At 37.7% G+C, this 24,862-nt stretch overlaps 1 protein-coding gene across 8 annotated transcripts in view; it reads right to left on the bottom strand.

Annotated features, from left to right (window-relative positions):
- The window catches only part of ASXL2 (ASXL transcriptional regulator 2), a 123,703-nt gene that overhangs the window by 6,898 nt on the left and 91,943 nt on the right, over positions 1-24,862 (bottom strand). For 6 of the 8 annotated variants that reach the window (XM_042933496.1, XM_042933498.1, XM_042933500.1 and 3 more), the window contains 6 exons: positions 21,701-21,816; positions 16,558-16,687; positions 15,627-15,770; positions 8,604-8,767; positions 3,740-3,836; positions 1,061-1,166 (listed from right to left, as the gene is read on the bottom strand). In XM_042933496.1, the coding sequence (XP_042789430.1) occupies positions 1,061-1,166; positions 3,740-3,836; positions 8,604-8,767; positions 15,627-15,770; positions 16,558-16,687; positions 21,701-21,816 (757 nt within the window). The other 2 variants (XM_042933503.1, XM_042933504.1) reach the window with 2 other exon arrangements.

The following is a 24,862-nucleotide window of genomic DNA, read 5'->3' as shown; positions in this document are numbered from 1 at the left end:
AGTTCTTCTATAAAAGCTGGCAAAAAATAAGAGCTAAAAACAGAAAAACCCAAGAATTGCTACAATGCTCTATCTGCCTAAGGAGGGAGGGCTCAGAGCTCATACTAAGAGTGGAGAAATATCAATACGTGAAACTCTTTTTCTTTTCTTTTTTTTTTAAAGATTTTAAGTAATCTCTATACCCAACGTGGGGCTTGAACTCACAACCCCAAGATCACGAGTTGCATGCCCTAATACCTGAACCAGCCAGGTGCCCCAATAAGTGAGACTCTGAATCTCAGTAGGAATTACTTCCTAAGTGACCATAAAGGGGATCAATGAACTACTTGGAGACAAGGACAAGAGCCATTAGTTCTCAAACTGTGGGTATGAGTGTTCTTAAGGACTGCCATTAGGTATGCAGAAGGAAAGAAGGGAGCCAAACCAACAGAATCTGGATGTTCAATTCTACTTCGAACAATACAGCTCCACTGCCATCTATTTAAATGTCCCCTTTAAAATTTTATTTGGACTTTTTGTTAGGGAAAAAAAAAAAAATTTAGACAACATATCCTTGAGAACGGGGTTTGTATCTTGATTCAGCTATGAATATCTCCCAGAGGGCCTTATACAGAGAAGAAGCTGTTTAATGATGCACTGGGCATAATGATCCATATTATGGGATTCCTCAGTGATTCTGGATAAATTATCATCTTGTGGGATGATAATTAACTACTAGAAAAGATGTACAGAATTTCAGTATTCTCTTAACTTAAAAAGTCACTGGAAGAACTATTCACCCTATTCAAAGAAAGGGACTCCAATTCAAGATAACACTTTTTTTTTTTTTTTTTTTTTTTTTCCTTTCATAAAACCATCCCACCCACAATAGTAATGTGTTAAGAGTCAAGTAATCCAATTCTGGGCACCCATGACTCATAAAAAGAAAATAATTCTTCCTAAAATAGAATTGGTGAAGGAAATTGAGGACCAGATTTTCTAGAAAGGTAGTAAGATGAAACACTGTGTGACATATATGTAGGAATGAACATTTGGTTTATAGAACCTGTCTTGATATTACCTCTGACCATAGTAGCTTTCAAAGAATTGTTCTTTCCATGGCTCTACTTTTTTCTCCTTCTCAATCTCTTGTCGAATTCTCACCTGCATCTCAGGTGTAAACTCACCTATAATGTACCAAAATAAAATAAGATAAAATTTTTAAAAAGGATACTCAATAGAAATATGGTGTTTCCATTTTTTAACTTTGCAGATTACAAAAGACTCGTGCAGGAGTCAAAATACCATCATGTGAAAATAATAGAAATTTCCCAGAATTCTAACAGAAATTTCTCAAAATTCCTCACTGGAAGGGAGCAGCTAAATGCCATCAGGTGAAATAAAAATACTTGTGCACCACTCCATGCGGTTTTCGGTCTCAGCTGGGCCACTTGTGCCTTTTCTCTGGGCTTTCCTTGTAGCACCTCCCTCTAACACCAAACATCATTTCTCTACAGATTTCTTTTATCACTAACCTTGAATGTTTAATTTCCACTGGAAATTTGATATGACTCTCATCATATGTTTTCAGTAAATAATGCCACTGAGTATTTTATTATTTTAAAGCTCTGTTTCTCTGAGGCGACTTGTATTTTATGCCCTTTATCTCCTACTGCATAATGAGCAGCTATGGCCCCGCTCAGAGGCATTTAAGGCACCAGTAAAAAGAGAGGGAGCTATTTAGGAGCTGCTAGTTTTCTAACTGTCCCAGAAATTGTGCCACTCTAGCGCCTTGGCGAGGAGGCATTCAACATGTCAAACACCCAGCTGCTCGGAACATGACAGTTACGTGCACATACTACCGGCCGCCTTCAGTCCTCCCACTCCATCAGCAGAGAACCGTCCAATGTGCTGGGTAGGCCACCTTCAAGCCGAGGCTTGGAAACATTGCTCTCTGTTATATTCTACCACCAAGGACACCAAGGAATAAGAGGTAGCAATGGTAGACGTGAAGTTGAAGGTCTCTTGGGGGTAAGAAAACGGAAAGGGAAAGTGTCTGAGGACACAGTCCTGGTCATGTAAGTAGGAAAAGAGGAATCTGTCTGCCAGAATCCAACGGAGAACTACTTTTTTGTCGAGTCCACTGTGCATGACAGAATGAGGAACAGAAAGTACTGCATTCTGTTCACACGTGTACAGTGTTCAAAGTGTTTGCTGCTCACATGACTCTAGGTATAGCAGTGACTGCTCCTATGCAGTTAACACTGCTAATAATAGTTAACACCGATACTAATCAAGGTATCACTATCGTTAACATCTACTTCAAAAAACTAGCGGTTGGGCAGGGTATAAACCCTTTACCAAATTCTTCTTCTTTTTTTTTTTTTTTTTTTTTTTTTTTTTTTTAAGTAGGCTTCATGCCCGGCATGAACTCACGACCCTGAGATCAAGGCCTGAACTGAGTTCAAGAGTTGGAAGCTTAACCCATTGAGCCACCCAGGTGCCCCTACCACATTATTCTTAAAGGTAATGATAATGTATATGTTTTATAGTGCTTTTGTAATTTTAGCTCTTTCAGAAAAAAAGTAATCAGTGTGAGAGCCTTTCTACACAGAATTTGCCCCCTAGGGGCAATGGGATGGCTCAGTTGAGCGTCCAACTTTGGCTCAGGTCATAATTTATCTCACGCTTCGGGAACCCGAGCCCCTCATTGGACTGTCTGCTGTCAGCACAGAACCCACTTCAGTCCTCTGGCCCCCCAACCCCTGCACCTCTCCTGTTTGCACTCTCTCTCTCAGAAATAAATAAACACACACAAAAAATTAACCATTTAAAAAAAAAAGGACAGAATTTGCCTCCGAAAAGAACAAAAACAAGAGGAGGGAAAATGTCAACAACTGCAGTGAATGTAGATATTAGCTTGTCAATTAACCCTAAATGCTAGAGATCTGACAAAAAGTCAGATGAACAGCATTCCTAATTGCTCTCGTTACAAATGTATTTACTTTTAATCTTTTTTTTTTTTTTACGTTTATTTTATTTTTGAAAGAGAGACAGAGTGAGAGCAGGGGAGGGACAGAGAGAGAGAGGGAGACACAGAATCTGAAACAGGCTCCAGGCTCTGAGCCATCAGCATGGAGCCTGACGTGGGGCTCAAACCCAGGAACTGTGAGATCGTGACCTGAGCCAAAGTTGGAGGCTTAACTGACTGAGCCACCCAGGTGCCCCATAAATTTATTTATTTTAAAGTTTCTCACACTTGTTTTAAGCTATGCCTTGGCATAAATTCATTATGACTTTTCAAGTGCTGGTTTGTATTCCATGTGTAACTGAAAAACAAACATCATACAGCACTGTAACTAATTTTACACTCCACTTATTAAGGAGCTTAGTAAAATCTCACTTCCTAGACATTAACCTAGAATCACTAAGTCAGAATCTTTAGGACTAGGGCCTAAAAATCTGGGTTTTTTTGTTTTTTTGTTGTTTTTTTTTTTTTTTTTAGTTTCCCAGGTGACTGTGATTTCTTGAAGAAACATTGCTAGACTCCATCTGGAGCTAAAACCTGGTTACACAGGCTCCGGATAAAGGTCAGTGTTGTGTTTCACACAGGATAGCTACCTCTACCCCATGGAAACATCCTGTCCTTTGCCTACCAAAATTGCTCAAAAACTCATTGAGGCACAGAGGTGCCAATATGCCCTCACAGCGGCTCCAAGTGCATATACAACCTAGGAAGCATGCAGGGTAGAACACTTACCTTCTGAGAGTCGTTCCTTCCAGCCTTGGGCTGCTGAAGTGAAGAACTCATTGTTAAGGGCTGAGCCATTTAACTTCATCAGACCATCTGGACCAACCTGGGTCAAAGAACAAGCCAAGAAAAGCTAACAATGAAAGCCAAATGTATCTTGTGGAATTTGACTTTATTTTAGAGAAGAATGTATACACATTTATACATATATATTTAATTTTATAGAAACATGACTAGATCATACCATACTGCCTATTATGGATACTCCTGTTTTATAATGTATCACTTTTTTCTAATAAATTTCTTTCCTGATTACCTCTCCTCCCTTCTTCCTCTACTCTCAATTCCATTTCCCATTTATTCTACTCAAAGAATCATCTGCAAACAAATACATATATATCTAAGAAGTTCTTTTCTTGAGAGGTTTATTATTTGTTTTGTAAAACTGTGACCAGTCTACACACACTCCTCTGAATCTAATTTTTCTCACGTAATACACTATAGAAGTCTCTCCAAGTCAACAGGCACAATGTTAGCCTTTATAATAGCTGCATATTTTTTCATTGTATGTATGCACCTCATTTCATTTACCCAGTTTCTTTTTTTTAGCTTTGCTTTTAAGAGAGAGACAGAGAGAGAGTGAGCGCCTGGGAGGGGCAGAGAGAGAGGGGAGACAGAATTCCGAGCAGGTTCTGCACTGTCAGCGCAGAGCCCTATACAGGGCTTGAACTTATGAACTGAGAGATCATGACCTGAGTTGAAATCAAGGAGCTGGATGCTTAACCAACTGAGCCACCCAGATGCCCCCCCATTTACCAGTTTCTTAATCATAAACATACACCTTGTTTCCTATGTTTTCCCATAATGAACCAAGCTGCAATTAGCATTCGGGTAAAAATGAACATACCAGTGCTTCTATTTCTGTGGAGTAAGTTCTAAAAGCAAAGCAATATTGTGTGTGTAAGCAGGTATTGTTAAGACTATTTTCCAAAAAGGCTACAATTCATATTTCTATCAGAAATATATGCTTATCCTATGAACAACAGATGTTAACCAGGCTATTTTCTTTTTGGCCACTCTAATGGGTTTGAAATGGTAATTTCCTTTACCTTGACTACTGGAATTTTATTCACCTTTTTGCAAGTTTATTAATATTTAGATTTGCGGGGCACCTGGGTGGCTCAGTCGGTTAAGTGTCCAACTTCGGCTCAGGTCATGATCTTGCAGTTCATGATTTCATGCCCCACATCGGTCTCTGCTGACAGCTTGGAGCCTAGAGCCTGCTTTGGATTCTATGTGCCCCTCTCTCCCTGTCCCTTCCCCACTCTCACTCTCTCTCCCTCTGTCTCCCCTTCAAAAATAAACATTAAAAAATTTTTTTAAAGAAAATTAAAAAAAAATATTTAGATTTGCCATCTTGTGAAATTCTTATCATTTGCTCATTTTTCTATGAGGCTGCTTATTTTTATTATTAACTTGTGAGAATCTTTTACATAGTACTCTTAGTAAAACTAGAACATATATTAAAAATATTTCCCTCAATCAATCTACTGGCTTGATTTGTGATGTCTTCCCAAAAGGTTTTAAGGTTCTTTATATTAAAGATTTTGGATTTCCTATCTTGGTTTAGAACCATAAAATCTTATTTAAGGACATAAAACACAAGATATGAAAAATCTGGACAGAAAAACTTAATAAAATTGCCATTCTCCCCAAAGTTAATATCTATATTTCAATCAGAATTCCTTGCAGATTTTGCATTAACAAAATGATTTTAAAGTACATATGGAAAAAAATAAGAGAAAAATCGCCTTTCCAATTATTAAACATACCACACACAAAGCCACTATAATCAAAACTATTATTACTAGCGTTAAAAGGAATAAAGAAATGAGTGGAAGAGGAAGGTGTGCATGTAAACACATATTGCATATAACTGAATAAAATATATAACAAAGATGGTGTCTCAATCCGTGACAAAAAAATCGTTCCATTAAATACGTGGTGGAGGAACAAACGGCTGTTATTCAGTGGAAAATAAAGGTGAATCCCAATTTCCAAGCAATACAAAAAAAATTCTAGATAGATTAAAAGTTTAAATGTGGTCAAAAACAATTTTCTGAAGAAAATTTATAACTATTTGGACACCCTACAGATTGAGAAACTCACTTTCTACACCTACCTGGGCCCATATTATGTTCCCCTAGCTCTAGAGCAGAAATTGGTGAACTTTTTTCTGTTAAAGGAGAGACCGCAAATATTTTAGGCTTTGCAACGCCATAGGGCCTCTGTTGCAAGTACGTAACTCTGCCTTGATGCATATCGCAGCTACAAACAATACGTAAACTAATGTTAAGTGGCTATGTGCCAATAAAACTTTATTTACAAAAGCAGGTTGTGGGCTGAAATTGGCCAATGGGCTACAGTTTGCTGACTGCTGATCTGTACTCTAGGGAGCTGGCAGGGGGTTAACAGTCTTCCCTATAAGAACTATAAGAACTTATAGTCTTCCCTATAAGAACTCTTATAAGAAGTCTAAGAGGTCAGCCAACCTCTGCTTGAATAGCTCAGTGATGAGCAAGTTACTCCATCACAGGTCACTCCATTTTAACAGCTCCAACTGTTAAAAGAAAAATGTTATTTTAACTCCACATTTGCTTTCTGGAAACACAAAAAAGTTTACCTCTTTCATTTGACAAACCTTCAAATATACCTAAAGAGTGCTCCAGTCCCCTCCTATATTCTTTTCTCTGGTTTAAATAATGTTTTTCTACTTTGTGGCTGGGCATTCCATATACAGAAATGTTGTTTTCAATGTTTCATCCTACTAATACCCAGAATTCTATAAACACTCCAAACTGCATCTGATAGTGAAGTTAATTTGAGTTCCATACTTCTATAGATAAGGACATTATTTCTCAAATTACTGTGTGTTCCCACCATAATCAAATAAGTCCAACTAATGCCCCAATAAGAATTCCCCACAAGGGCACCTGGGTGGCTCAATTGGTTGAGCATCTAACTTTGGCTGAGGTCATGATCTCACGGTTTGTGAGGTCAAGCCCCACATCGGGCTCGCTACTGTCATCATGGAGCCTGCCTCAGGTCCTCTGTCCCTTCCCTGCTTATGCTGTCTCTCTCTCTCAAAAAAAAAAAAATAAATAAACATTAAAAAAAAAAAAAAAAGAATTCCCCACAGGATTGCACTCTATAGGAAGATGAATAGATAACGTTCAAGATACCTTTTAATTCTAAAACTGTATGTGGCAGTCCTCCTTCTGAGACAGGATAAGGACCATTAGTCAAAATACCATTCTAAGGAACCTGCACTAGAGTTCTAGAGATGGGCCCTCAGTTATGTCCCATCTTATTATTCCCAACCTAGTAACTTAAGTCTGTAAAATAAAGAAGAGAACAATCCTTATTGAGAAATTCTCTAAAAACTTTGCCGAAATGTTGGCCTCCTAACTTGTTCGAACCAAAAACTAGGCATCCCAAACACTGTACTTTCTCTAAGAAGTGTTAAGGTGGGCAAGGCAGGAGCTGGGGACAATCAGCTTACTTACTTCTTTGTCCCTATTGCAGGTTACTACCAGCACCTGACTTACTTGGTCTCCTTGAAAATAGAATCTGACCTGCTTGCACATGTGCTGACTCATAGCACAAGGTGACTGAAAGTGATATCAATGCAGTTGAATAGAAAGATGATTTTCAGAATTTTCAAAAATAGAAATATTTTGCTTTGACATTATAGTCAATTAGCTAGGATAATGTGTGTAGCTTACCTACTCTCCTTTAATCTTACTATAAACTAGAGGGATATATTTAGTTTTTTTATTGTGAACTAGGGAAAACCCTTCTTTCTCATCTTGTTTTTATAATGATTAGGAAAAATGGGAGAGGGCCTATCAGATTACTTAGAACAAAGTATGTGCTTGGAAATAATGAATTAAAAAAAAAAAAAACTCAGAATTTAAAAACCCTCAGAATTGAATAAATCTTAGAAAATCAAAACGGTCCTATTATAGAGGAGGAAACAGATAATTAGACATGGGGGGGGGGGGTTGACTTGCAAGTAACTCTTTCTCTGATGAAAGCCTAAGTCTCTGATCGTTACCTAATTCCTGACCTAAATCTCCCTGGTCCCTTCCTAGACTCTTCTCAAATTTGGTATTTCTTCTAGCTATCTCTTTTAAGACTATAACGTAATTACTGGGCTTTTAAAATTCTTCATATATATATAATATTTTAAGTTTACTTATTTTTTCAGAGAGAAACAGTGCGGGAGAGTCAGAGACAGAGAGGAAGAGAGAGAGAATCCAAAGCAGGCTCTGCACTGCCAGCACGGAGCCCAACGAGGGGCTCAAACCCACAAACTGTGAGATCGTGACCTGAGCCAAAACCAAGTCGGACGCTTAACTCACGGAGCCATCCAGGTGCCCCTTAAAGTTCTTTATTATGAAAACAATAAATGTTTGTTTTTTAAAAATCTAACAAAATAATGAAAATAATTAACACTCTTACCCCTTTCAAAAAATCCATTCAAGAACCCCTATTTAATGTCAGAAATAAGACAACTCTTCTTCCTGAACTGTATTCAATGAATGCCTACCGAGTATGATAGCTACACAAATTTTATTCCACAATTTTGACATTCTGATGAGATTTTTTTCCTTTGTAAGACTTACAGGGCAAAATTCTTAAGAACACTTCCATAAAAATATTCTTATTTCTTGTTCAGTAGCTTTGACACCACTTCTTTACGAGCATACATAAAAAGCTATTTAAAAAGTCTTAAGGAATTCTAAAGGGGATGAGTGAAGAAAGCCTCAGAAGGGTTTTTGAAAACTGCTTATGCTTGAAAATAACGCACCTGACGATCCACCTCTGGAAGGAGTAAAAGCAGTCGCTGCTGGCAATCTCCAGGAAGGACTGAAAAGGTGTGTTTGTTGATCAGTGCTCGTAGATTTGTGTTAACCAGAATGGAGTCTGGTGTCTCAACATCAATTTCAGCACATTTAGTCCTTTTCATTTGCCCTATAAAAATAGGGGAAAGAATCATTTAGGCCTCCTTTACGTTCTTGTTTCTATCTAGAGTACAGTTTGCTCTGCAGTGCAAAAAAATGACAGTTGTAACTACTTTAAATATAACGCTGTGAAGAAGGGAACACTTACGGTATCTAGAAATTTTCTTCCAAGACTAACAAAAAGCAAGGTGTGGCACATACGCAAAATGATCAAAAAAAATCCAGAAAAATTCAAATCTATATAATAAATCATATTGGGATCCTTCTTCCCTTTCCATGGGAATTCTTTCATCAATTTTCATTACCTAAAAATGTTACGACTGAATAGCTTAGTGGTTTCAAGAAACTTGGTCACAATCAGAAGGTTATATTCTTTCAAAAGACTGACAGATTTCAGTACAAAAAAAAGTTTCAAATGTAAATGGCAAAAAATATCATAAACAAAAGACTAACTTGACAAAAATATTTGCAAGCCATGACAAAACTTTTGGGATTCTCCATATTAAAAGTGAATCGATATGGGGTACCTGGCTGACTTGGTCTGCACAGCGTGCAACTTTTGATCTGAGGGTCATGAGTTCAAGCCCCACACTGAGCCTAGAGCTTACTTTAAATAAATAGGTTGCTAGATATTAAAAAAAATTTTTAATGCATCTACAAATCAAAATGAAAAAGATAATCACCTTGAGAAAAATGAGCACAGGGGATTACAGGCAATTCACAGGTGACTAACCATAAACAGACGCTACGATATTAATATTTTTAAAATTCCAGTAAAACCAATGAACAGTTTTTGTCTATCAAAATGGCAAATACTGCAATACAGTGATGAGATTACACAAAGAAAAAGCTAAGACCACCTTCAAATACTGCTGATGGGGCCCAAATGAGTACAGTTTTATTAGAAGAAAATTTGATAATATATAGCAAAATTTTAATGTGCACAGGAATATAAGACTCAGAAATTCTACATTTAGAAACATATGCACAAAGCTACACAACCCTGAATGTGCATAACGTCTGCTCCTGGATGAAGCAGAAACAAAAGTAATCTATTTTTTTTAATGTTTTTTTAATGTTTTTATTTTTGAGAGAGAGAGAGAGCGAGAGAGAGAGAGCAGGGGAGGGGCAGAGAGAGAGGGAGACACAGAATCTAGAAGCAGGCTCCAGGCTGTGTGCTGCCAGCACAGAGTCCGACGCGGGGCTTGAACACACAAGTCGCGAGATCATGCCCAGAGTCAGAGTCAGACACTCAATCGACTGAGTGACCCAGGTGCCCCCAGAAGTAATCTCTCTTATTATCTCACACAGACTACCCTGACAAACCAACAGACATTCCACTATGACAGAGAATCAACAGAAACCAAAAATAAAAGGTTTAGACCTAAAAGTACTGCTATTACTGCAACTGTCACAGATAGAATACAAAATAGCGCTATATAAAAGGATTTAAAAAATAAAGAATGTGATTGTAGAGATGGGGATAAAATCATCAGGAATGAGCACAATCAGGTCTCAGTGAATTTCAAATAATATTAGTAGTAATCATAACTACAAGGACCAATAATGGCAGCTGTAAACACTTCTGTAAGGCTTCGTAAGTGCCAGGCACTACTCTAAACATAGACATGTGTTAGCTCATTTATTTTTCATGTAACCCTATGAAGTAGGAAACTATTATTATACATTTCACAGAAGAAGAAAGTGAGGTCCAAAATGGCAAGTAAGTTGCCCAAAATTGTACCACTAATTAGAGTGAAGGAATTTGAACCTAGGCATCATGGCTCCAGAGTCTGTTATTTATCAGTATAGTGTAGAGGCACAGGTATCATACAGTACATGATCTCTGATTACTAGGTATTTAAGTTAAAAGTTCATAACAGGAACATAAAAATCCCTATATATTTGTATTTTAAAGACTTCATTTTTAAGTAATCTCTATGCCCAGTGTGGGGCTTGAACCCATGACCCTGAGATCAAGATTCACATGCTCTACTCGCTGAGTCAGCCAGGTGCCCGCAAATCCCTATGTATTTTAAGAAAATAAAAAATTTTTAAGTTTGTTTATTTACTTAGAGAGAGAGAGAGAGAGAGAGAGAGCACGCACATGAGCAGGCAAGAGGGGCAGAAGGAGAGAGAGGGAGAATCCCAAGCAGATTCCATGCTGTCAGCACAGAGCCTGAAGTGGGGTTTGATCTCATGCACTGTGAGATCATGATCCGAGCTGACACTTAGCCAACTGAATCACCCAGGCACCCTCAAGAAAAATTTTAAAACTTCAAGATAATTCCTGGGACAGAGAAGAAATCACAGTAAAAAATTTTAAAACTTCAAATTGGATGATATTAAAAACAGAATTTGAGAGACAAAGGTAAATATCCCCCAAATTAAAATAGTACCAAAATATATAAATGAAAAGTAAAGGCTTCTACATTCCCAGCTTTCTACCAAAAGGGACATTTTATTTATATTTTTATATTTTTTTAAGTTTATTTATTTTGAGAGCGAGAGAGAGAGAGCAAGCGAGCGAGTGTGCACACAAGCACACATATAGGGGAGGAGCAGAGAAGGAAGGAGAGAGAGAGAATCCCAATTAGGCTCTGTGCTGTCAGTGCAGAGCCCAACGAGGGGCTCAATTCCATGAACCGTTAGACCATGACTTGCGCCGAAATCAGGAGTAGGATGCTTAACGGACTGAGCCACCCAGGCACCCCAAAAATGACATTTTTAATTTGAAATTAAATCACAATATACATACAAATTATATTTAGTATTTTCTTTCACAGAATATCTTAAACATCTTTCCAAACTATCACCTACAAAACTCTTTAAAAAGCTGCACCATATTCCAACATACATACTATGACTAACTTAATTAGGCACCCACTGAGGATCACAGAGGTGATCATTTTTTGGTCTGCATAAACAATGTTGCAATGACCCCAGGGACTGAGAGCAACATCCTACATGTTATTTCCATTAATGCTTATTTGCATGAGAGGAGATGAACCTGCATTTACTTCTTGGCCATGAGGTGAAAGTTAGATACACCATGCTTTCTTTTTTTTACGGTTAATTTTTCCTAGTTTGTTAGTATGCAAGCCAGAAATTTGCAGTCCATAATTTCTCAATTTTTTACATTTACATTTCTACTGCAGTTGAATGAAGATACTAAAATTGTGACTTTGACTGCATTTAAGTAGAATGTAGTCTCCATAAGGAAGGAACTTTGTTCATCACCACATCACTAGGAACTTGTGTTTGGCATATTAGTATACCTTCTATAAGTAGTTATTTAATTAATGAATATTTTTAATCCTTGGCAGTGGAATTGATGATCAAAGGGTATGCTCAGTTCACGGCAGATACTGCTTCTAAAGAAAAATGCACCATTTTACAATCCACCCAGAATCAAACCTGATTTTTACAAAGAAGTTGTCTGGGGGCGCCTGGGTGGCTCAGTCGGTTAAGCGGCCGACTTCAGCTCAGGTCATGATCTCGCGGTCCGTGAGTTCGAGCCCTGCGTCGGACTCTGTGCTGACAGCTCAGAGCCTGGAGCCTGTTTCGGATTCTGTGTCTCCCTCTCTCTGACCCTCCCCCGTTCATGCTTTGTCTCTCTCTGTCTCAAAAATAAAAAAAACATTAAAAAAAAAAAAAAGAAAAGAAGTTGTCTGGTTGCTGGAAGGCAAAGAAGCTGGCACCTCCAGCAACTTATTGACTCGGCTCTTAATTTCATCGCTTATACTGTGCCTGGTAATCTTCAAATTATTTCCCCTGCCTGCCTTACACCTCACTTCTAAGCGTCTTCTTGGGGAGCAAAAACAAATTAGATTGGTTCTGCTCTCTGCAGGTGCCTGGACACCTGAGCCACAGCTCCTATGGGACTGGAAATGTCTCTAGGTATCCATATTGTAGCACAATGTTCCAAAAACACCATAATTAAAATTTAAACCAATCCCAGGAAGGCAAGTATTGGATTTCAAGAATTCTTTCTTCTCCCTTTTCTCTTTTTAAAGATTTTATTATTTTTAAATAATCTCTACACCCAATGTGGGGCTTGAACTCACAAACCCGAGATTAAGAGTCGAGTACTCTACCGACTGAGCCAGCCAGGTACCTCTGGAATTCAGGAATTCTTACTTATTTTGATAAATAATCTGTAAAATCAAACAACAACAAAAACCCAAAGAAGCTGTCTGAAATATTATTAATTCTGTTCTCACACTTAATAGTGTGGAAGGGTCTGGAACATAGAAGTGGGTATACAATGACTTCTTCCAATTTTATCACCATTGCCACACTATCTTTTAGCTTCTATTCTGCTTCTGAGATGTTCACCATCCCAATTCCTACATCTTTGTACACGAAGTGTTTTCTTTCTCTCTGGAAGCTTTTTTGGAATCTTCTCATTATCCTGGATGCTTTGAAATTTCAAAAGAATGTGCCTTGGAATGGGTTTCTTTTTATTCATGTTTCTTGACACCAATTGTGTACTTTTACTCTGGAATATCTGACTTCAAATTTTCTGGAATTTTTTCCTTTTTTTTTTTGTTTCTGGAATTTTCTTATATTATTTTTCTTTTATCTTACTCCCCGTTCTATTGTTGTTATTTCTGATGGTCCTACTATTTTATTAAATTTTTTTTAATGTTTATTTTTGAAGGAGAGAGAGACAGAGCATGAACATGCGAGCAGAAGAAAGAGAGAGAGACAAACACACACACAGAATCTGAAGTAGGCTCCAAGCTCTGAACCCACAAACCACAAGATCCAGCTGAAGACCTAGATGTTTAACTGAATGAGCCACCCAGGCAAACCTAAAAATGTTTTATTTTTTTCTTTTTGAGAGAGAGACAAAGAGGAAGGGAGAGGGGCAGAGGGAAAGAGAGAATCTTAAGCAGGCTCCACACCCAGTGCAGAGCTGATGTAGGGTTTGATCTCATGACTGTGAGATCATGACCTAAGACGAAATCAAGAATCCAACGTTTAACAGACTGAACCACCCAAGTGCTCCTCTGATGGTCGTACTATTTTAGACATTAGACATTCTAGATTGGTATTCTAATTTTCTTACCTTCTCTCTCCTTTTGAATCTCTCTTTTGCCCTATGTTTGAGAAATTTCTTTACCTTTTAGTATTTCCATCATAATTTTTTATTTAAGCTACATTATTACTTAATACTGAGAACTCTTTATTTTCTGATTTTTAAAATAGTAGTCTATTCTTTCATGGATGCAATATCATCTTTTATTTCTTTCTGTGGATATTATAGTTTTTAAAGTTGCTTGTTTTAAATTTTCCTGAATTGTCTGTTTCTTCTGTATCTGTATTTCAGATTCTGTGTCTCATGATGGAGGTCTTCAAAGGTGATTGTGAACAATCACAATTGGGGGAAAAAAAAAAAAAAGCCTGACTGGAGGGGCTCCTGGGTGGCTCAATCAGTTAGTTAAATATCTGACTTTGGCTCAAGCCATGATCTCATGGGTTCATGAGTTCGAGCCCCAGGTTGGATTCTGCAATGATAGCTTGGAGCCCATAGTCTGCTTCCATTCTGTCTTTCTCTCTCTTTGTTCCTCCCCAACTTGGGTGCACACATTCTCTCTCTGTCTCTCTCTCACAAGTAAACAAACTTTTTTTTTTTTTTTTTTTTTTTTTTTTTTTTTAAAGGCCTGGGGCACGTGGGTGGCTCAATTGGTTGAGGATCTTACTTTGGCTCAGGTCATGATTTCACGGTTCCTGAGTTCAAGCCCTGCATCAGGCTCTGTGCTGACAGCTCGGAGCCTGGAGCCTGCTTCAGATTCTGTGTCTCCCTCTCCCTCTGTCCCTCCCCTGCTTGTGTTCTCTCGCTCTCTCTCTGTCTCTCTCTGTCTGTCTGTCTCTCTCTCTCACACACACACACACACACACACACACACACACACACACACAAACATTAAAACTTTTTTTTTTTTAATTTTAAAAAAAGGTCAACTGGAAATTTTGGGTACATAGGTAGGTAGGTCTTATAGACTGATGAGCTCCACAGAAGTGTGAACAAGATGGTTTCTTTTTAGACTGCAATCTATAAATTTGGCTGCAGATTTTCTTCTAAGGCTATTCAATTTCTTTAGGTATCAACCCATCCATCTCCTGCTGAAACACAGGTGGGGCTGGAAGGAAGGAAATAGTGGTGGCAGAAATATGCTTTCCTACTAGCATTCTGGAAGCCAAGCAGAAGGATCACTATTGGTATTTGTATTTTTCTTTATTCCCCTGATTTCAGTACACTGCCTCATTATCTGCCCTTAGCCATGAGTGGTATCTTTGAATTTGAAGTCTGTATGGTTTCATTTCACCTCAAAACAAATCTCCTGTCTCCTGCTTGGGTGAAGCATCAATCTGCTTCTTACTAACTTTCACAAAAGGTCTTCTTTTCAACCCTAGGCTTCATTCACCCTTCTCCATTATGACACATGGTTATCTCCTATTCTGGAATCTGTCTGGTGTTCTGCAGACTTAACTGGCTTGCTTATTACTGGCATCTGTTGCTCAGCTCTGTGAAAAACTCCATCCAGTTTTCATCTTTCAAAATTTGTTGACACTGCCTGCCCATCTGTTGTCTCCTTGTTTTCATTACCCTTATGGATTTAATCTTTTGCATTTCCTTATTCTCATCTTAGTGGGATTTCAAAGGGAGCAGGAAAAAAGGGTCAGTTTTCTGTGTTTAATTATAAGTCCTTCTGTCTTTCTGTACACAGAAATAAGACACTAATAATGCTGGACAAAGCAACCTATTGTCAGAAAAAGAACTAAACCACAAAACAGCTGCTGAATTTCAAACACACAGTTGACAAATTAAGATGCAGAACCGTCTTTGTAAATCAACTTACTTGTGTGGAGCCTGTCAGACCTCTGGAATGACTTCTTCCCCAAGCCTAGCAAGGGATTTTCCACTTGAACTGAACAAGAAAAGCTAGAATTTGAGTTCTGAGGGCTGCTTGACTGGCCATCAGATGGCTTTCCTTCCCACATTGCTAAGAGAAAAAAATATATCAAAGACTGGTGACACTGAGGTTACAGACAGAAATCAATCAAACAATTAAATCATTCAACACTAACTAAAACTGCCTCAAACATGAGGCAGTGTGACCTTGCACATGCGTTTTGAGTCTGCAAATTCAGAGTTAAAAAATAAAATAAACTCCCTTCTGGAAGGAAGCACATTATTTGCTTCTGGTGGTAAATTTCCTTCCTAACTAAAATACAAAGCTCTGCAAGACACAGTTTAAATTTGGCAGGCCCATATAATCAGCTAGCATCAAAATGAATTGTGTAATAAAATACAAAGTCTGTATCTAACCCAGTTTAGAGGAAAAACAAAACCAAACAACAACAAAAATCCAAAGACCTGTTTTTTATATCCAATGGAAATTCAAAGGTAGCCTATATTCTTAGGAAGACATTTTATCATTAAAGGAGAAAATGGGTGAAGTTTGGTCTGAGTGTCTTGGCAATATCAGCTTTTTAAGATCACAGATTAGAAGCTTCCTAATATTATTAGGTTAGACATCTTGGAAGTCAGTCACTGATCTCATTCTAACATGCAAATCTCATTGATGTATTTTTTCGTAACTGCACAATGATTTTGTATAAATTTTCCCATTTACCCTGAAAGGATTTATATTGGTGATTTGGCAGTAACAGACTACGTACATAAATACAGCAATTTAAAAATAAATGATATGGTATCCAAACGTGGAAAAACAACACAAAAATACGGGAAAAAGAACTTCCACTGAAAAGATGCCCAAATCTGCCTACCAGGCCTGGCAGATACAGAGTCACTGGCTGCTTTGACAGTCTTCAGGGAGAGAGGCTGGTTGCAGGAGATGGACATGCTTGGCCTGCATTGCTGTTGCTGCTGCTTCTTCTGCTGTTGCTGTTTTAGAGCCTATAAAAAGAAAACTGGCTATGAGCAACAAAAACAAATCAGTTTTTAGTAATCGCAAAAAGTAAACGACTGCTTTTTAAGTGGTGAGGAGCATGCTGATCATTCAATTTCTTTGAAAGCTATCAAAGTAAACAAAACCTAAATTAAACCAGTTGAACACAAGGCCTGAATGATACTTTAAGAGTCTGAGTATTTTTTTGGCAGTATTACTCCTTTAGATAAATGTGAGAATTAGTCATGAACATTTTTAGAACCTAAAAATCACCAGTAAGCCATGGACTTTCCATATTTGCAGCAGCAAATTAGAGGTTTTCAATCATTTCTGGAAACAAATTCTAAACCCTCCACCAAAAAGATTCCCACTTGCATTAATTCTACGTACAAATGTAAATATTTAGCTTATGTATATTTCGGAGGTGATACATTTGGACAAAAGGTTGTAAATAACTACTTATTCTGATCGACTGTAAGAGCAGTAAGATTTGGCCCAATGACCAAATCCTCTGCAATTTACAGCAATGCAATATATAGAAGGGAATAAAGGTTAGAAAAGTTTTGTTTTTTTAATTTTTTTTAATGTTGGTTTATTTTTGAGAGAGAGAAAGACAGAGTGTGAGCAAAGTAGGGACAGAGAGACGGAGACACAGAATCCGAAGCAGGCTCCAGGCTCCGAGCTGTCAGCACAGAGCCGGACACGGGGCTTGAACCCACAAACTGTGAGATCACAACCTGAGGCGAAGTCAGAGGCTTAACCCACTGAGCCACCCAGGCGACCCTAGAAAATACTGGTTCTAAGCATAGTGTGGTTCCTCCTGGCTATTTCAGAATTATTTTTATTTCTATAACGTTTCTAGCTTGTTTCTAGAATACACTACACTCAACTAGTTAAATAATGAATAAAAAGACAGTTAACTTCTCAGATTTTAGTCATGAAAATATATGAAGGCAACTTTTTAACTCAAGGTTAAAAAAGAGAAACTAAGAAAGTAGAGATACATTTCAAGAAAAGGCTGGAAATCTATGACCTTACTAAACTGCCAGTTTAAGCTTCAACCTTCAGAGCATCATGCAGAAAAGTGTGGAATAACTGGCCAGTTGGTTCCCATTCCCTCCGCACAATATAGTTTTCTCATTCCGGTTCCACATTTACACTCATCCCTGCTATACAACAACTGATCATGACTAAGCTGTCAAGGGAAAACAGTAACTGAGTGAGTCAGGTATCTGGCTCACATTCACCTACAACATTACAGCAGGCAAGCAGGCGCATAATGTATAAAAAACATTGGCTCAGTTCATGATCTCATGGTTTCGTGGGTTCAAGCCCCACATGAGCTCCATCCAGGCTGGCAGCCCAGAGCCTGCTTTGGATTCTCTGTGTCCCTCTCTCTCTCTGCCCCTCCCCCCACTCATGCTGTTTCTGTCTCTCTCAAAACAAATAAATAAACTTAAAAAAAAAAGTTGGCATTTTCTGATTAGCTTATCTCTCATTCTCTGCAATCAGAACAGAAAATGTTTATACACTTCCTGGGTGGCAGCCACTAGAGTCTGTTCTGGTCATTCACAATATCTAGATCATTCTAGGTTAGTGCAAAATTTAATAGAACCATTTGATCTCATCTATTCCTACTGTCATCATATAAATTCAGACACATGATGGAAACAGAGTAACTTATAGCCTCTCTATTTAGGAAGCGTACTCAGTTCTTTTTCTCCCTCAGTAGTTTACAGTGTTCCTAATTCTATTTTAAAATTAAAAAACGGGGGGTGCCTGAGTGGCTCAGTCGGTTAACTGTCCGACTTTGGCTCAGGTCATGATCTCACGGTTTGAGCCCCGAGTCAGGCTGTGTGCCAACAGCTCACAGCCTGGAGCCTGCTTCAGATTTTATGTCTCCCTCTCTCTCTGCCTTTGTCCCCACTCGTGCTGTCTGTCTGTCTCTCTCTCTCTCTCAAAAATAAATAAACATAAAAAAAAAATTAAAAACCAAACAGCAAAAACAACCCTTCATTGTCATAAAGGATAACTTATGTTGAACTAATTTTTTCCTCATCTAATACCATACCAAACATACACTGAAGGCAAGGCCTTACTTTACATCCCACCAACCTTATTTACATAATTTCCCATACTGGAATTCTTCCAATACATTTGACCCTTGGGATTACAGGAGTGTAATAATACAGGAGTAGTAAACATGTTGTGGATTATCTAACAAGGTTTAGGAAAATACTTGCCTTTTCCTGTGGAAAAAAGCATCTTATACTTCTTAAAATCCTCCAAAGTATTTATAAAACTACAAGTGCTATTTTGTATTTTTATACAAAATAAAATATTGTATTTATTATCCAGGCAGACAGCAATTAATGTTATTGAATTTCTGAAACTCTTAATAAAAAAGCACTTTTGTTTTAAATACTTTAAGATCTACATAATTTTTAAAATTTCAATTATATAGAATAATACATGATTACGATCTTTACCATTTATCACACATAAAGCTAAACTCCCTTGACCATCACTCAGTCTTGTCCCTAATCTTCAGAGATAACTACAAACATCAATTTATTTTTCCATATTGAGCTTTTTTTTTACATTGACATTATGAGTGTATTTCTACTAAAAATATAATATTGTTTTGCAGATATGTATTTATTTTTTATCAATGGCATCATGCTCTACATGTTGTAATATAACTTCAGTGATTCAACATTATAGTGTGGTGATGCTTCCATGTCTATATATATAAAACAACCATATTACCAACATTTAATCTTGCATAATTGTCCAGCATATAGATATGCCATCATTTACATAAGGGATTCCCTAACTGATATATATTAGGCTACTTGCAAGTTTTTGCTATTACAAACTTTAACACAAATATTTGTGTGTGTGTGTGTGTGTGTGTGTGTGTGTGTGTGTAATTGATATGTGTATTTATTTGTATTTTTCTAACCTAAGTTCCAAAACGTTCAAATGCTTAGTCATGGGATATGTGCTCTTAAAATTTTAATAGACAGGGGCGCCTGGATGGCTCAGTCAGTTAAGCATCCAACTCTACTGTGGCTCAGGTCATGATCTCATGGCTGCACTGTCAGTGAGGAGCCTGCTTGGGATTCTCTCTCTCCTTCTCTCTCTGCCACTCCCCTGCTCATGCTCTATGTTTCTCTTTCTCAAAATAAAGAAATAAACTTTAAAAATAAAATAAAATTTTAACAGACATCACAAAATTTCTTTCTACAGTAATTTATATTCCGTCAAACTGCCATTAGACATTTTTCTACATACCTGCCAACGCCTGATATTACAAATTAAGTTCTTGTGTATACCAACTGAGGATAAAAGTAGTCTGTTAAGGTTCCATTAATTACTAGTGAGTTTGTATTTATAGATCATTTTGCATTTAAAAAATTGAAAGCTAGGTCTTTGAACAGCCCAACAAAATAGATGGATGGCTAAGTAGCACTGGGAAAAAAGATACATGATAAACGAACAACACTGAGGAACAAAAAGGACACATAAAAGAACGCTACACACAACTTTAAACAATTTTCTTTAAAGATTTTATCTATACCCAACATGGGGCTCAAATTTACAATCCCAAGATCAAGAGTCGCATGCTCTACTGACTGAGCCAGCCAACTGCCCCACAGATAAATACGTATTTTTAAAAATCAAGTGAGGGGACCCTGGCTAGCTCAGTGGACTGCTTGAGCCTCTGACTTTCGATTTTGGCTCAGGTCATGATCTCACAGGGATTCTCTCTCTCCACCCCTTCCCCTGCTCAAACGCAGGCACCCACATGCTCTTTCTTGCTCTCAAATTAAGCAAACTTAAAAAATAATGAAAAATAAAAATAATATCAAAAATATCAATAATATCAAATGGACCATGTTTTAAGAGAAATTTCCAAAAAAACCCTTTTTCTAAAATTAGTTCAAAAAGCAGGAATCAAATGAGACCACTAAAAATAGATGAAACTGAAATGCTAGCACAATTTTAAAAAGTGAGATTTAAAAAATTTTCAAGAAAAAGATAATTTCTACAACTGTTTTCCAAAAATCTAGAAAAATATAGAGAGCTACCCAACTTATTTTATTATATTAGAACCATCCTGAGTCCAAAACTGTACAAGAAAACAACAAAAATCTTAAAAAAGAAAATTCTATAACGTATTCAAAAATAGGTAACAACATGTAGAGTTTACTCCAGAAAGCTAAGTATATGTTAACATTAGAAAATCTAGCCATGGAATTCTGTGTTTTAATAGATTTAAAGAGAAAAGCTACCTGATCATCTTAATAAATGATGAAGAAAACGAACCTAAAAAGTTCAACACCTATTCATAATTTAAAACAAACAGGGGCTCCTGGGTGACTCAATCAGTTGAGTGTCTCAGGTCATGATCTCACCTTTGTTGGGCTCTGTGCTGACAGCTCAGAGCCTAGAGCCTGCTTCGGATTCTGTGTCTCCTTCTCTCTCTGTCTCTTCCCCACTCACACTGTCTCTCTCAAAAATTAACATTAAAACAAACAAACATGCACACAAACAAAAGCTTCTCAGGAAATTAGGAACATATGAAGAGCTTTTTTTTTTTTTAATTTAAATGTTTATTTATTTATTTGAGAGAGATCCAGGGAGGGGCAGGAAGAGAGAAGGAGAGGGAGAGAATCCCAAGTAGGCTCTGCACCGTCAGCACAGAGCCCAATGAGGGAGTCAATCTCACAAACTGTGAGATTATGACCTGAGCCAAAATCAAGAGTCAGACACTCAACCACTGAGCCTGCCAGTGCCCCACAAATGAAGAGCTTTTTAAACGTGATAAAAAGACTATCTACCATAAACCTACAACACAGAGGTACATATATTACTAAATCCAGATTGGGAAACTACATGAAATTTTTCCTTAAAAGGACCTAATGTCCTTTCAAGAAATTGTCAATGACTTCCAGAATCATGCATTTTTAATCAAGAACATAATACTTCTGTTAAACACAGACTAGCATGATTACCTGTTTTAGTGCCTTCTTGCTGTGCTTCTGTGATGGAGAAATGACTTTACCTGCTGGAATGGTAGGTGATGGGCAGCCTGACTGGGGAGAGGATGGTTGTGACAGTCTAGACGATACTAGTTGGGGGGAAATGACAATAAAAAAGGTGGTTATCAGAGTTGGTATCAAGCACCATTCCTTCCCCAATCATATGCTGCTACCTGTATTAAGAACTGTGACCAAACACTTTTGGGAAGGATCTTCTTTTTGGAGTTCTACTGCAACAGCCTCCCTTTTCAGTTTATTTCCTCAGAAAGCTCTAGTGAAGGATGATAGGACGGGGAAGGGATGGGTGTTAATATTCACTACTTTTCATTTTTTTATTTTTCAATAGATTGATTGAAGCAGGAAGAATATAAACCATGAGTCATCAAATTAGATAAAACTGAGAAAAGATTCTAGAGCCTGTTGTACAGTATGTGTGTCTTAAGGTAAATCTGATGACAACATGATACAGTGCAAGGGCCCTGGGCTGACAGAAAGGGTCCAGTTTTCCCTATTTTAAAATGAAGGCGATAAGGCCATTCTACCTCAAAAGCTCTAGAACAGCTTTAATTCTTATATTCCTTCATCTCTTAAATCAATAGTTTCAGGCCCACCAGTCAGTGTGAGAGGGTTGTAGGATACCTCTAATGGTAGCAATGGACGTTTGCACAGGGTATAACCCCTCTCTACTCATCACTACTTGTTTTATACCCCATCAGAGCTGAGCCAAACATCAGTCTTATGTGAATGAGGGTTTCCCCTTCAAGAGCCTGTCCTCTTCTAATAAATAGCAATTACAGTTTTAGGTTCCGTAAAGTTCAGCAGTGCATGCAGCTCACGGCGAGAGATAACAAAACTGCTGATTCAGACCCTTTAATAATAAAAGAATAATTGCTGCCGCTGGTGATGACTCTGGAATAGTGTTGACAGAGTGCGTGCTTACTGACACCTTCTCCTTTCCATGGCAGCTGGACTATAAAGGCCTGGATAGCAAAATGGCATCCCATTTAGCTATGGCTAAAGAGCTTTAAGATACCATATAAAGTATGTTGGTAGGTAGCTACCTGATATAAAAGTGCAGAAGCATGCATGACTCATTGGAATACACAGGTTTGGAAAATAGCATTTCCATGGGTTCTCAGATGTCCTAACAAAGGAATACACAATAGATAACATTTCAAGAGGACAAGAGCAGATAATACTAAGAAGGTTGACTTGTCAGACTTGGTATTGGCTTTGCATTCCACCCTTATGACAGGGTTTATATATGGGAAAGAACTGACATACAGTAAGTGTGATGCTTAAAAAAGCTCACTGTAATCTATGATACAAGAATAAAATTGGGTAGTTCTTGAGATAACTGAGCAGCAAAAAGAAACCACATCCTCAGTCTACTTATGTGGACCAATTTTAAAAAATAACAGCTTTACTGAGATAAAGCCCCATACTGGTTAGCTGTCACCCCTGTTTCCCCTAACTATGCCTCTAATCCCAGGAGGTCAGTAATCTACTTTCTGTCCCTATGTACCTGCCTATTCTAGACATTCCATACAAATTGAATCAAACAATATGTGCTCTTTCATGACTGTTTTTTCCACTTAGCACGTTTTCAAGTTTCATCCATGTCAGAGCATGGATCAATACTTCCCTTTTATCACCAAATAATATGCCATTGTATGCACACACTGCATTTTGTTTATTCATTAGCTGATGATCACTTGGGTCATTTACGTCTTTGGCCATTCTGAACGATGATGTGAAGAACACTCATCAGCACAATTTCATGTTGGACAGATGTTTTCAATTCTCCTGGGTTCATATATTAAAGTGGAGTTGCTGGGTCTTACAGCAAGTCTATGGTTAACTTTTGAGGAACTGTCAAAATGTTTTCCAAAACGGCTATACCATTTTTATAATTCCACAGCAATGTACGAGGGTTCTAATGCTTGTCAACACTTGTTATTGCCTATCTTTTTCATTTGAACCGATGTTTTTAAAGGGACATAATGAAAATAAAGTTAAACACTATTAATATTTGACTATGCTCACTTTCTCGTCAATGGTTTGCAGAAATCTGAAAATATGCATTTCCTTACCTACCTCAAATACTGCCTAAAAATAAACAGAAAACAAAATAATTCCCTTAGAGAATATAAGAATTCCATTTTGCAGCCTGAAAAAGGAACAATAAAAGCTATCCGTATTACCACGGCAAACTGTTTGTGGACTGTTCCCCCATAAGGCAAAAGCCCTTTCTAACAAATGAAACCATTAACACGTCTCAAAGCCAGCCAAACTCAAAGCCAGCCAAAATAAATCACGAAAACTTCAGGACCCACCAAGTAAGGAGTATCTCCCAGATTTGACTTATGCCAAGTACTGGTCTCATAACGTATATGAAACTTTGTCCTAACTTTCATATGTTTAAGGCTCAGAACTACAAACAACAAACAAGATTTAAACACATGGTGAGAAACTTCCCTCTCAGATTGCGTTTTAGTGGCTACCTGTCTTCACACACAAGTTTATTAATAAGAACCAAAAGTAAGTATCTTGTGTGTATCTAATAGTGTGCTAGGTTCATGTGAACAGGATTTCACTGAACTACCCTTTAAGGTGGGTCCAAGTCTGCTTTCTATTCCCACCCAAACTCCTTCAATTCTCCCCTCAGAGATAACTAAGTAGTGTATTTGGGTTGGCATCCTTGCTGACCTTTTTCTACAAAAAGAAAAAATATGAAAAGATTTTTAAGGACATATATTTATGCAAAAATTTAAATATACACATTCTTCTGTATATTGTGAGATTATCTAAATTTTACATATCAGGAAATGTAATGAGTTTGCCAAAGGACTCAGACAGTAAGGGGCATAGCTAAGATCCAAACTGAGTATAGTTTCATTTTTTTATTTTTATTTTTATTTTGAGAGAGAGAAGAAAGTGTGTGTGTGCACAAGCCAGGGAGGGGCAGAAAGAGAGAATCCCAGTGTGTCAGCACAGAGTCCAGTGTGGGGCTCGAACCCACAAACTGTGAGACCATTACATGAGCTGAAACCAAGGGACGCTTCACAGACTGAGCCACCTAGGCGCCCTGCAAACTAGTATTGTTTTCAGAATGAGTGGGTATTTGTTGTGAGC

This window comes from Panthera leo, chromosome A3 (genome assembly GCF_018350215.1).
Source record: "Panthera leo isolate Ple1 chromosome A3, P.leo_Ple1_pat1.1, whole genome shotgun sequence".
NCBI lineage: Eukaryota > Metazoa > Chordata > Mammalia > Carnivora > Felidae > Panthera > Panthera leo.
The sequence above is the reverse complement of the archived record's forward strand: the minus strand, read 5'-3'. Positions and strand labels throughout refer to the sequence as shown.